This window comes from Poeciliopsis prolifica, unplaced genomic scaffold (assembly GCF_027474105.1).
Source record: "Poeciliopsis prolifica strain line A6 unplaced genomic scaffold, Auburn_PproV2 SCAFFOLD026, whole genome shotgun sequence".
NCBI classification, from domain to species: domain Eukaryota; kingdom Metazoa; phylum Chordata; class Actinopteri; order Cyprinodontiformes; family Poeciliidae; genus Poeciliopsis; species Poeciliopsis prolifica.
The window spans coordinates 5,263,928-5,277,138 of NW_026562401.1; the positions used below are offsets into that span (position 1 = coordinate 5,263,928).

Below are 13,211 nucleotides of genomic sequence, written 5' to 3' on the forward strand. Positions count from 1 at the left end.
AGTGCTTAAAGTCTTACGCAACAAAATGTAATGCTTTATCCTGAATTAAGACGCTATTATACTGTTAAAGAGGACTAAACACAAATGCTAACTATTTTATCCAATGCAAATAACAAACCCTTTTATCCATTAAAAATATTGTATATTTTCTATTTAAAATTATCTTAAGGTGAATAAAATTAAAATCGAGTAAAATAAATGTATATGTTTAATTAGTATGAAAGCAATGCTCTTATATTGGGGGTTTATCAGCAGTTAGAAAAAAATAAGTTATTATTTTAGGTGCAGCCGATGTGATGTGCACACCAAAAGCAAATTGCTTTGCAACATTGTTGGCAAATTAAACTCTTGTTTCACAGTCCATTTAAAAAACTCTGGACTGCATTTAATCATCTTTTTTCATCTAAAAATTTAAAAAATTGGCCAAATCAAAGATTCTTTGAAGTATGTGAAATATGTTGAGACTTATAAAACCTCTATAAAGTTTTCAGTACAACAAAAGAGTATTTGTTTTGTATTTGACCTCCCAGTGAGACAAGTGTAGAAACTGGGGGAGAAGGCAGAACTGCCAATGTGACGTAACAGGAAGCGTGGTGTGCTGCTAATGTGGGTTAAAAATGCTCCAGGCTTGGAGCAGGAAAATTATTGTTTGCACATTTCTTATACAAAAATCTTTACAGAGGAATTTATCTCACAACAATTTTTGCCATATTTTATACAGTGACTTTTTTTATAACTTCACCTCCCTCTACTAAAACTTGGTTTCCTTCCCTGTTTTCTTCTCGTCTGATACCTCTCTTCTTCTTCATCAGGAGGTGAAACATGACCACACTGGCCATCACCAAAAAACTGAGTACAAGAATCACCAGCCCAAGCCCCAGCAAGATAGAGGTCCCATCTTTAAGCTGAGCCAGCTGGTCCCAGAGCCCCACGGCCAAGCAGCTCAATCCAATGAGAGTTCCCCAAAAACCGAAGGCCAGGATGCAGGACCTACAAGAGAGTTCAACGCCACCAGTCACCACAGTGATGCCCGCCACCGAGACCACTCCACTTGAAAAGTTAACGGTTTCAGCCTGACATTGGTAGGAGACGGTTGGAGGAATATCTGGTAAAGCTGAAGGATCGAGGGTCTCCATGTTGGCTGCCATGGTTGTTTATTTATTTTTGTTTTTTATCAGTTTCAAGGCAGATGAGAGGGATCTCACTGGAATCTCTTCTTCTGTCCTGCACCTATTTCACAAAGCAGAGTCATGTAAAAAAAACAACTTATTATCCACTTTTTATTTTCAATTTCTGCTTACATTCTTTTGGACCAGATTTGTGAAATGCCCAATTAATATCTGTCCTTTTGACAGACTCTTCTACCTGAACTGTGGATCTCTGCAGCTCCTCTTGAGATACCATCGCTGCTTTTTTGATTAATGCTTTTGCACTAACTTTTTAGTTTTTATTTTAGCAGAAAATTGCTTTGGGTAAAATCTGTTTTTCAAAAGAAACCTGCCTCAAAGGTACACGGGTGTACAGTATAATAATAAAATAAATGAATAAAGGTCAATCCAGTTTTGCAGCACTGTTCCTACTAAGCTGATGGATGAAACTATGATCTTTGAGACATCTGATCGTGGGAAATGTTTTTTTTATAACCTAGCCCTGCTTTAAACTTCTTCACTACTTTATACCTGCTGTGCTCCTTGGTCTCCATAATGGTTCTTTTTCTCAGATGCTCTTTTCTGAGGCCTTCACAGAAGCATTCTTCCTACTGAGATTAAAGTATACACATCAGGACTCAATTAGCCAAATGAGGGACTTCTGGAGGTAACTGGTTGCACTGGATTTTATTTAAGGCTTTCAGACTAAAAAGGTCTGAATTCAAAAATGTGAAATCCTTGAGTCTTTTTTCTTCCAGTACACAAGCAAAAGTTACTTTGTGTTGGTTCATCGCATCAAATTACAATAAATTAAATGATTTTAAATACTTTTGGAAGACACTACTATGTACTGTAAGTACATAGTATTTTTTGCTTTCACAGGTGAGAGTTACAGGTCTTTCTTAAAGCTATAATGTGCCTTTTAAATAGAAGAGAAAATGTTTAAAGTAAAATAATAACATGAAGTAGATCGGTATTCCTTACTGCTGTTTTTGTAACATATCTTGAGAAGGTGGACAAATGTATTTGGCATTCTTCACAAATCTGGGATCTCAGCTAACATTTCCATTTTTGGTAGATATAAAAAAAGTGTGAGAATAAGAAGAAATCGTCTCAGGCTTTATTTGAAATCTGATGCTACTTAATTAATAAAAATGCAGACACTTAAATGTCCGAATCCTAATTCTGGCATTACATTTTCTTGATGTATTAGTTTCAGTTGCATCTCTTTACATCTGATCTAGAGAACTGTGATTTAGTTAATTTGTAGAATCACAATTCTTTTAGTTTATTATTCCAAAGTCCAGACCAAAAAAAAAAAAATCATCTTAAGCAAACAGCTAAGTTTTATATTCCATAAAAAGCTCATCTCTACTTACCTCAGTGTTGAACTGGGAGTGCAGAAGTCAGGGGAAGCAATAAGGTAAAGTTCCCATATAATTAACACTAAAAATACTTTTAATATATAGTCTAGTAATAAATGAAAGCCTGTGGTTGCTGTTGATGTTCTCTCTCCACCGTGAGATGTAGAAATGGGAAGTCCCAAGTCCTCACAAATATTCCCTGCTTGGGTTCTTGGACAAAACTGTGGACAAAGTAATCAAGATTGTAGCTATAGTTTGTTTATTCCTCTCCTTCCTTGTTTTGCTAGGAAGCTCTCGTCTGTCATTACCTGTCATTATGACCCATTAACAGATATTTATCTAGAAACAACTCCCTTCCTCTTTTTCTTTTTCTTTCAGCTTAAGATATGAGTCTGGTCCAACCAAGGCATTGTATTGGTTAAGAAAGAAGTTTTCTTTTCTCAAAGCATTGTCCAGCTCAGCATTCACACTCTGCCTCTTACGCCAATACTTGTGACGTACAAAAATTCCAACGATACATCTAAAACTCCTCTGAAGTGTTAAGGGAGAACGGCGTTCTGGATAATATTTTCTTTTCGAAATTTCATTTGTTTCCATTATTAGTTCCAGTCAACTCTAAACAGCTTGAAGTAGGATTGAATGTATACGTTTTAATGTGATTTACAACTACAGGGAAATAAAGAGAAATGCGTCAGCGTTTGTGGACAAGATCATTATACTAACTGAATATGTTTGGTGTAATGATCAAACTTATTCTTTGGTATACGTGTGGTATATTATATACATAGCCAAAGAAAATATGATATAAAAAATGAAGAAATGTAACAATAAGTTTTTTTACATCAACATCCATCATATCATATACCATAAGTCATTTTATGTTGTACTTGGCACTGTGGAAGAAATCCATGAACATAAGGTTTGAGCTGTGGAAACTTACAGATGCTGTCATTTTCTAAAAAATTTCTTTGCATGAGGTGTGACCACACATGCAAAGCATTTGAACAGTTTAAAGGCAGGCAGCACAACAAAACAGCGTGGAGTAGCTGTTGTGTTGCACTATGGGATTTGTAGTGTATTAGCTCATGTGAGCTATACAACTGACTGTCAGGTTGTTAAGATGTATGAAATTATCTTGCTTGCTAGATGCCCACAAGCCTTAACCTTTATTTATCTAAGTCTTATTTGATAGGGATGGGGAAAAAAACGACTTCACTATGGATTAACATGGTGCACCAATGTTCCAGTAATATTTTGTTCACATATATGAAATGTATTTTTTATCAAGGTGAATTTGCATCTTCTCATAGGAGTTGCAGATCCAAATAACTTATTTTTTGGTATAATGATCTTGGAATCTGCGGTTATTTAGAGACAGTTCTCAATCATGGGCTGCACAGTGACACAGTTGGTAGCACCGTTGCCTTGGGTTTGATTCCCGGCGTCTTTCTGCATGGAGTTTGCATGTTCTCCCAGTGCACGTCTCTCCAGGTACTCCGGCTTCCTCCCACAGTTCGAAAACATGACTGTTAAGTTAATTGGTCTCTCTAAATTCTCCCCAGGTGTGAGTTTGTGTGCATAGTTGTTTGTCCTGTCTCTTTGTTGGCCTGTGACAGACAGGCGACCGGTCCAGTGTGTACTCCACCTCTCACCTGAAACGTGAGATAGACACCAGCACCCCTCCTGACCCCACTAGGGACAAGAGTGTCCAGAAAACAAATGGATGGATGGAGCTCCAAATCACTCTCCTAACTTGACTAAAGCTACTGTGCTACTTACTGTAGGTCTTCCCATTGTTAGAAGTATTGATCAATTCAATGATTGTTGTCAAACAAATCATTTTTATGCTGACACAGAGTTACTACCAGCTGCAGGTAATTATGATCACTATTGAGAAGCTAATTGGCTTTAACCTTGTCAGGATAAAATACATTCTCAAACCACCACTAATTTAAAAAATAGGTGTGGATTAGAGGAACTTGACAATAAATTCAAACTTGTTCACTCAACTTTTGTTTTAAAAAGTAATTGACGTTTTGCATTTTTTGCCTAGAAAGAATGGAAAAAGAACCATTCAAATATGTCTTTAAAAGGCCAAAATAATATGGCACATAAGCTCCTAATGAGAGTACGGAAACATGTGAGCAAAATGGAGTAATGGAGATTTCAGGCTGACATTTCACCGTTGAAACTGTAGCAAGAGTAAAGCTCAACACTGTCCATTAATAGGGTATAATCCTACCCAGCCAATAAGGTTGTTGCCATGAGCCAAATAGATCTTCTTAGGTGTTCTCGGACTGACGTTCAATCCCTATAAACTCTGACATGTACAATTTATGTACACACCTTGCAGAATCAGAATATATTCATTTTAATAATAAAAAACATTGATTTAAAGAATAATTACACCACCTTGCCTGCTGGCCCGAGTCACTTCTCTATCTGCGAAGATGTAAGCTTCATCCTAAATGTTACATGCATCATCACAGTTGGAAAAAAAAAAACAAAAAGCATTTTAAAAGTAGCCGCAAATCTTTGCCCGTTTTAGCACCGGCAATTAGTCCATGTTATAGTTCAGGTCACATGTTAGGGATTGTTTTGTGTGAGAGGAGGGGGGTAATTCTTTTGGCTGTAGCACTTACAGGATGATGGTAATTGGCTAATGGTAGAGGACAGAGCAGGAGTAATCCAATAGTTGCTCTCAGCATTTTCCTGGATAAAAACACCCTTCAAGACCAAAAGTATGGTTTTCTGGGTAGTTGTACTTTCACATGTTGCTGTACTTTAATATTTTTATCTTGCTTTTTTTACGTGTAGCATAACACTCCACAATTTTCATTCAGAATTAATATCAAATCAACAATTAGGTTCACATGATATGATTACCTGACTCAAATTGATGTAGCAAATGTATCAAAGATGGCCGCCCTCCTGATGGTGAATAAAATCATTGGTGTAATCTGGTTGAAAATACAAGCTTAAAACAATGCATTTTCACTCAGTTAAATTGTTGTGTAAAGTTTTTTTCACTGGTGAATGTTAAATAATTTACCATGCTGCTACCACAAATGTAATTTTAGACTGTAAGAAAATCAGAGATCGCATTCCAGCAACCAGCTCACTTTAGTAAATCCAACTGAAAGACAGACAGCTCAGTCTAAAACGGGCGCCATAGTTGCTCATGTAAGACAGGAAGGACGTCAGTCGCACTGTCGGTAATTTGAGGGGTGTAGGTGGGACTGGAGTTAGAGGTGAGCCACAGACTGGACAGATGGTTGTCTGGATTTATATGGCAGAGCTCGCTGAAATGGCATACAGGATGCTGAAGACCTCAAGCCCAGCTTTGAAATGTTGCCTGAGGGTGATTCACAGTTCGTTCACTTGCGTGTCGGCTGTCCGTCAGTTTACGAGCTGTAGATTAAGTTTGAGATTTTGTGGCACTCAAGTACTTGTAAACTACTGGTTCTAAATTATGGGTTCGAAATTGTAATTTATAACCCTGATAATATAAAGACATGATGCTACAATGTCGGCAATTGTTTTAGGGTCACAAAGCAGGGATCAGCGCATATTTCAAAAATAGCATGAAGAGACATTAAATGTTAAAGCTTAGGAATTGTGTCCTAAAAAAATATCTATATATAATTCAACATCTTTGCAATGTATTAAATGATATAAATGGGTAAATACAGCATTTTCTCTTGTTTAAGAAAAAAAAGAAACAATAATTTTGTTTCCTGCTGGATTCTAATGTTTCTAAGTTTGTGTAAAAAAAGTGTTACTGGCCTGGGCCGAAAATGCAACAAATTAGCACAGCATCGGAAAAAAACATAATATGCATTATTTTTTTCATCATACTTCACTACAAGCCCAGTCTTGTGTGTGCTTTTTATTTTATCATATCAGATTTTTTTGTTCCTCCTGTGGAAATGCATCCCACAGAATGATGCTGCCACCTCTATGTTTCACTGTGGGATAGGTCACAGTTGAACTTTGAACATTTTGCCCATTGTTCTTCAGGAAATATCTTCAAGCTCAATCAGATAGAATGGAGAGCATATGTGAGAATCAATTTCCAATCTTTGCCACGGATTCTCAATTGGATTTAGATCTGGACTTTGACTGGGCCACTCTGACACATTAACATGCTCTGATTGAAACTATTCTGTTGCAGCTCTGACCGTATGTTTGGGTAGTTTTCCTGCTGGAGGCTAAAACTCTGGTCTGAAAATGGCTTCCACCCACGTTCCCATCAACTTTGGCTAGTTGAAGAAAATAACTGTCACAGCAAAATTCTGCCACCATCATGTTGTCCCATGAGGATAGTGTGTCCAGGGTGGTGTTAGTCATTGTAGATTTTTTTTACATAATAAAACATCTCTAAAGCTTCTCTGCAACTTTCCTGAACTATCTGCTTGGTCTTTATGGTGCTGATGTTCACTAATGTTCACCAATAAGCCTCTGAGACATTCACAAAACAACTGTATTTACACTATGCAAAATTAGAGATGAAATCTGCTAACAAGTTATGTGGCTTTTATCAGTTTAAGAGGTGTCAGTCAGATATTACAGATTCCTAATGATTTTTGTTCAAAATTTTAAAACTGTAAATATATTTTTTTCATTTCAGTTATTCACCTTCTTTGTAATAGTCAATCAAATAGAATCCCCAAAAAACATTGAAGTTTGTGAATGTTTTTGAACTGCACAGTAGCTGCACTTTGGCATTGAAAACTTAAATGAAAATAATGTTATCATTAAGCTGTATCATATCTGAATAGTAACTCAGGGGTGTTTCAATCATGATTGAAAAATAAGACTTTAACACACATTCGAGTCCTCACAGCAGGAAGGTCACGGGTTCAAATGTTGGTTTAAGCCTTTCGGTGTGATGCTTCTGTTTTGTCACTGTGTCTGTTTGGGTTTCACCAGGTAATCTGGCCTTCTCCCAGAGTTAAAGAAATGCCTGATAGGATAGCTGGTGAACTGGTGGTAGGAGCGAGGATTCATGTGATGGAGTTGAGAGTATGCCACCTTTCGGACGACAGCAGTCAAGATCAGAGCAAAGCGTATTTTGGAAATTGGATAGATGGATTATTTGTCAGGCCTCAGGACTGTTTTCCACTTCCCCTTGGTCTAATTAGAGACCAGCTGCTTTTCTGTATCTTGTTTATGCTGTAAATATTTCTCTATTTTCATTGCCAAAATGCACAAATTTAGAAATAATTTGATGGCACAAAGTGCTGATCACCAGCAATAATGTTCAGGAGTAGTTCTGAGCTCATCCTGTCAATACAAAATGAAGGAGGTAAACTAGAAAACAGTCGATGAAAATGTGGTTGGTGATGTGAGTCTTGATTGTGGGTATTGAGGCACTCAGGCTGATCTACACTCATTTACTGGTTTTGCTATTCTAGGGCACAAAACCAGAAAATGCAGAGATCCTGCTAAAACATCCACAAATCAACAGCCATTTAGCTTTGGATTTCAGCCTCGAACCCTGTGTCATTAAGTTCCTTCTTATTCTCTAGATCTGTTAATGATATTATGCACCAGGCAAGTCAAAACATCCAACTTCTTTGCAACAAGACGATACCTTGGGCTGTTAAGTAACTTCTTGGGTGCAGAAACCCATGGCATTACTTTGAACTCTTGTGGATGTTGTAGATCCTTCTAGATTTCCAGATCTAACAGAGATCATTAGAATAGTGGGTTCATTTTGGTCAAACACTCATCCACTTTAAATCCCGCATTAACAGAATTAACCTAGTCACCTCCTGGAGGGGTGTTTCCCTTCGCCATCCTTATCTGTTACCGTTCGGCAGACGAGACAAACAGTTGTTCAGCCATTATCTGCTACTCACACAAACCCCAGGTAAGACTTTCTGGGTAGCTTTGATCATCATCATAATGGTACTTATAAAGTAGATAACTTCTATGTTTGACATGTAACATATGGCATATCTACAATGTCTTTCAGGATTCTGTTTGGCATTTGACATCAAGAAAACTCAAACAAGTGAGAAAAAACATATTTCAAGACAGTTTCTTTGGACAGGAGAGAAAAAGCATCTGAAGGACTGAGAGAAGAAGCACAAAACTGACAGCTGACCAAGACTCTGAAAGCAACTGCCATGGGAAATGCCACCAGCAGCGCGATATCGAAGGAGATCCTGGAGGATCTCAAGCTCACCACCAAATTCACGGAGGTGGAAATCTGCCAGTGGTATGAGAACTTTCAGAAGCAGTGTCCCACGGGGCGCATCTCGCCGGAGGAGTTTGAGGAGATCTACACCCGGTTCTTCCCCGAAACCGATGCCAAGTGCTACGCACGGCATGTGTTCCGTTCCTTTGACACCAACGATGACGGCACGTTAGACTTCAAGGAGTATATCATTGCCCTGCACATGACTTCCAGCGGGAAGACCACCAGGAAACTTGAGTGGGCCTTCTCTTTGTTCGACGTGGACAAAAATGGGTACATAAACAAGTCGGAGGTGAAGGAAATCTGCCAGGTGAGGTCAGCTTTAAAGAATAGAAGAAACAGAGGTGAAAAGGTCGATGTAGTGGGAAGGCTGACTTCACTTAGAAATGACCATTGTGTGGCTCCCTGTTTACTTTTCTCTCAAACTGGTTAGTAAGCAACGCTGAAATAGTGAGTTTTATGCATATTAGCTGGCATTATGTAATCCAACTCAACAGTTTTGCACTAGTCTTGTGATTGTGAGACTTATGAGATTAACATTTTGCATTATGTGCTTGTTAAATGTAAAATTTGAGCAGCACATGGCTTGGGTTTTCTCGTTTTGCTTGTCTTCTGTTTGTTCCATCATAGCTGTTGTTGCCTACAAATGGAGATAATCAACCCTTGTCATCACATGTAGGTCTCAGTCTTGATTGTCATTCCAATTAGCCTGTCATTCTGACCTCCTGATAATCTCTCTGATTATTGGTTTAGCTGTCAGACAGTAGAGGCAGAGTCAGACAGTAGCAAGGGGGTGTTTTCAAGCTCTACCTCTGATAGTGAGACTATCAGTCATCTTTGGTCTAATCTTTTACTTGACAGGTGTTGGACTCTGCTGCACCAAGCTAAATACCACACATTGTTTTCATAGCATCAGCCTGCATATTCTGTTTTAAGACAAATGATACAGATTTGTAAGAGGTTTAGGAAGATCAGCCGAGAATCCAGCTTGAATTGTAATGGGATTTATCTCCTGGCCAACTGGCTTCGGTCCAACAAAGAGTCATGTTTACAGTGACTATGTGAAATAGCTGCATTTCAAAACATCTGCAAGACTCAAAGAAATTTAACAAGAAATTATTCACAAAACTAAGAAGTAGCCTTGAACAACGTATTATGTTCAAGTCTGTCTTGAATTTAAAAAAATACAAAAAAACCTTGTCTAGGAACAAAAACTATACGGCATTTTACAAAACATTCTTTTAAATTTATATTTGAAATTAAATATGAAACAAAAGCCTCATCTGGGCAGAATAAATGACGTAAACAGCAGACTTTATTTGATCTTGATAAGCCGCTTTGGCACAGCTCCTTTCTATGTTTATAAATGACTGCATCCTCACAACCTTGTTAACTAGACTGAGATAACAAGATTATGAATAGATAGCCATGTCTAACTACACTATATGCGCTATGCAGACCATGTGGTCAGTGCAGCGAGACTGAAGTAAAGTGAAGTAAGAGAAAGAATTGACTTCAGGATCCTTTGGCTGGCAGATTGAGTCTTGGCACTAATCCATGTTAATCTATGTGTCTTAAATGTTGGGAGATGAGAGCTTCCTCTCTAAGTGGGACACACATTTAAAGGCCTGAACCTGAAGTACACAGAGTTTTAGTCTTTTTCAGCCCCCTTTACTCTAAGTGGCTCTTTGCAGATTGACTGGCTTGCACTCTTCAGCTGAGGACTTGTCATTATTTTTGACATATGCTGCAAACTTTTGTTTTTAATATAGAATTTTTTTTATTTAAATCTTTCCAGAATATCTGCTGCAGGGGGAATTTCAAACCAAAGGCTCAAATTCACAGCACACACAAACAATGTCGATTCATTTAGTTTTCTAAAGTGTTCACGACTTGACATGCATCTGTTTTAATTCATTTCCTTGATTTGTGCATGTTCGGTGCAGCTGAGAAGGAGAGTTGCAGCACTTTCATCCTGTTTTTCTTTTTCTCCACCCAACCCCCGCCTCTCAGGCCATCTTTAAGCTGATTCCCGAGGACGAGCAGAAGAAGCTACCAGAGGATGAGAACACACCCGAGAAGAGAGCCAACAAGCTGTGGGCTTACTTTGACAAGAAAGACAATGGTGAGAGGCTTCACACGAACACCGCATTCTACCTCTGCAATGTAAAGCAGAGCCATCAATGGGGCATTTTTATGAATAAAAATCTACAAATTTTATTTTTACATTCATATATTTGGTTTATCTTTTTTTTTGCTCCATATTCAAACACATCTTTTATACATTGGGTTTACTGTGACATTAAATTAAAAACTGTCCATCTAAAATAATTATGATTTTCTGTTTAAGTCAGTTTCAGTATATTTTAAATAAAACTGTAACAGTTAAGGAAAAGAAAATGTTTGCTTTGATCAACATTTTTTTTCTAAAATAACCTGAATTTCTGAATTGAACTAATAACTAATTGAACTAATTCCCTTAATGTAATAAAAGCTAAATTTGCAAAATGTCTATTTGTGGTGATTTTTTTGAAAAACAAAAGAATTTAGGACTATGTTGTTCTGTTATAATTATTTAACAAATTTAAATTTTGTTTGCCTTTAAAGTATTATCTACATTCATGTTTCCCCAAAATGTATTAAATTAAAAGCAAAAAACAATTTTTACAATTTTTACACTTTTTTGTTGCAAATAAATCTTCAGGAGGGTTAAAACCTGTTATATATTTCATCAGATTTTGGAGTCTTACACATATAACTCAACCCCCAGCAGCATGTCATGTTAAAAGGTTTTCTTAAAATAGATTATTTGACACATTTTTCATAAAACAGTTTGTCTTTTATATCACAGTTACACTTTCTGTAGTTGGACTGGTTTGAAGCATTCTTATGCTTAATAGTGGTGTGCTACAGATATATTAGCTACTTATAATGGTTCTGTGGTCTAATGTGGGGGAAAAGAAACTAAACAAATCAGTCAAATATTTCATATTTACAAAGCCTGTTTTACTATACTTGTAGATTACAATTTGTATGATTATTCATAGATTTAAAAGGCTTTACTGCACACAAAATCAATGTTACAAGTAAATTATTTTTTTTTCTGATTGTTAAAAGCAAGTGTTATGAGTTATTTCAAACATTCATTAGTTTGTAATATTTGTATGTTTACCACTAATACAACTGTTTTTATGATATATTTATGTCATTTGAAATATTTAGGATTTTTTGTATCTTCTAAAAAATATTCTTTAGAATTGAAAGATATTTCCAAATATTTTTTAATTAAAAAAACATTTTAGTTTAAAAAATTAAAATTAAAATAAGATTTGATATGGAATTTATTTTTAAACTGAACACGATGTTTATTTTACTTTTTTTGTTTACTAATTAAAATAAATCTGTTTTAAGAATAAGAGCAGATTTATTTTTGCTCTTCAAACTTAGTTGCTTGAGTTGTCGAGTTAAATGTCGAAGTAAAACATGTTAAACCCAAAGTGATTTAAAACACTTTTCTTGTTCAGCTTTCTGGAAGATTTATTTTTTCTTAGAAAAAATAAAGATATTCTATAATTGAAAACATATACAGTTTTAGGAATACTTGGTTTCTTAAAACTGATGATTAAGAAACAGAAAAAAAAAAAAAACCTTCGATTTATTATTTGAAATATACGAAAATAACCTGACGTAGATCCACTTGGAGAACATCCACACTTAAACCATAAAACCTTCATTTTGTGTGTAAAATCCTTTAGTCATGCAAAACCTTAAGTGACACTATCATTGCATGCAACTGCCGCTGTGACAAATACAAGAGATAAGAGTGGATTTATGGAGTCCTTACTCAACCTTTTCTGTGCTTCTCTTTCATTCCTGTGTTCACTGTTTTCTGACATGTTTTTTTTCTCACTCCATCACAGAGCGACTGGCTGAAGGAGAGTTCATCAAGGGAGTGATTGAAAACGAGAATGCAATGCGTCTCATTCAGTACGAACCCCCTAAACAATGAAGTCCCTCCTACTTTTCCCTCTCTTCCTGTCTTTCACTCCTGAAGCTCGTTTTCTCCTCCTCACATCAGATGCCGTCGTTCACTTCGCTCGTCCATCTGTGTAAATACTAATTTCTGCTCCGTTATAACTTTAAAGAAAGTTTTTGATTGTTTTTGTTGTTGTTTTACTATTTGTGAATAAATGTCAATATAACAGAACCTAGTAGAAGCAAATTATGGAATAGTTCTTACAGTCCCCCAAAAACATCATGACTACATATAAACTAATGCACTTAAAATAGCAGTATGCATCGGTTATATTGTACTACTGGTGAATTTTAAAAGTATTTTTTTTTTAAATTATTTCTGCAGAACAACATGTTAGGAATACAAAACCTAATTGTTAGTATTTTTTTTTTACAGGCTTGAAATATCTTGATTGAGATTTTAGCTCTTAAGTGTTGTACTTTATTCACTGAATAATAAATTAAAGGTTTTCTCATACA

At 36.3% G+C, this 13,211-nt stretch overlaps 1 protein-coding gene across 1 annotated transcript; it reads left to right on the forward strand.

The window, feature by feature from the left end:
• The first annotated feature begins 8,280 nt into the window (after nucleotides 1–8,280).
• On the forward strand, nucleotides 8,281–13,211 carry rcvrn2 (recoverin 2). Its single transcript, XM_055048035.1, has 4 exons — nucleotides 8,281–8,387; nucleotides 8,493–9,027; nucleotides 10,731–10,842; nucleotides 12,638–13,211. Exons 2-4 carry the CDS (start codon nucleotides 8,647–8,649, stop codon nucleotides 12,724–12,726), a joined length of 582 nt encoding a protein of 193 aa, XP_054904010.1. The 5' UTR covers nucleotides 8,281–8,387; nucleotides 8,493–8,646; the 3' UTR covers nucleotides 12,727–13,211.

Excerpts from the sequence above, each read along its gene's own strand:
- rcvrn2 (XM_055048035.1), top strand. The coding sequence starts at position 8,647 with ATGGGAAATGCCACCAGCAGCGCGATATCGAAGGAGATCCTGGAGGAT. Across the intron at positions 9,028-10,730 it reads AGGTGAAGGAAATCTGCCAG|GCCATCTTTAAGCTGATTCC; the intron begins GTGAGGTCAGCT and ends CCCGCCTCTCAG. Across the intron at positions 10,843-12,637 it reads CTTTGACAAGAAAGACAATG|AGCGACTGGCTGAAGGAGAG; the intron begins GTGAGAGGCTTC and ends ACTCCATCACAG.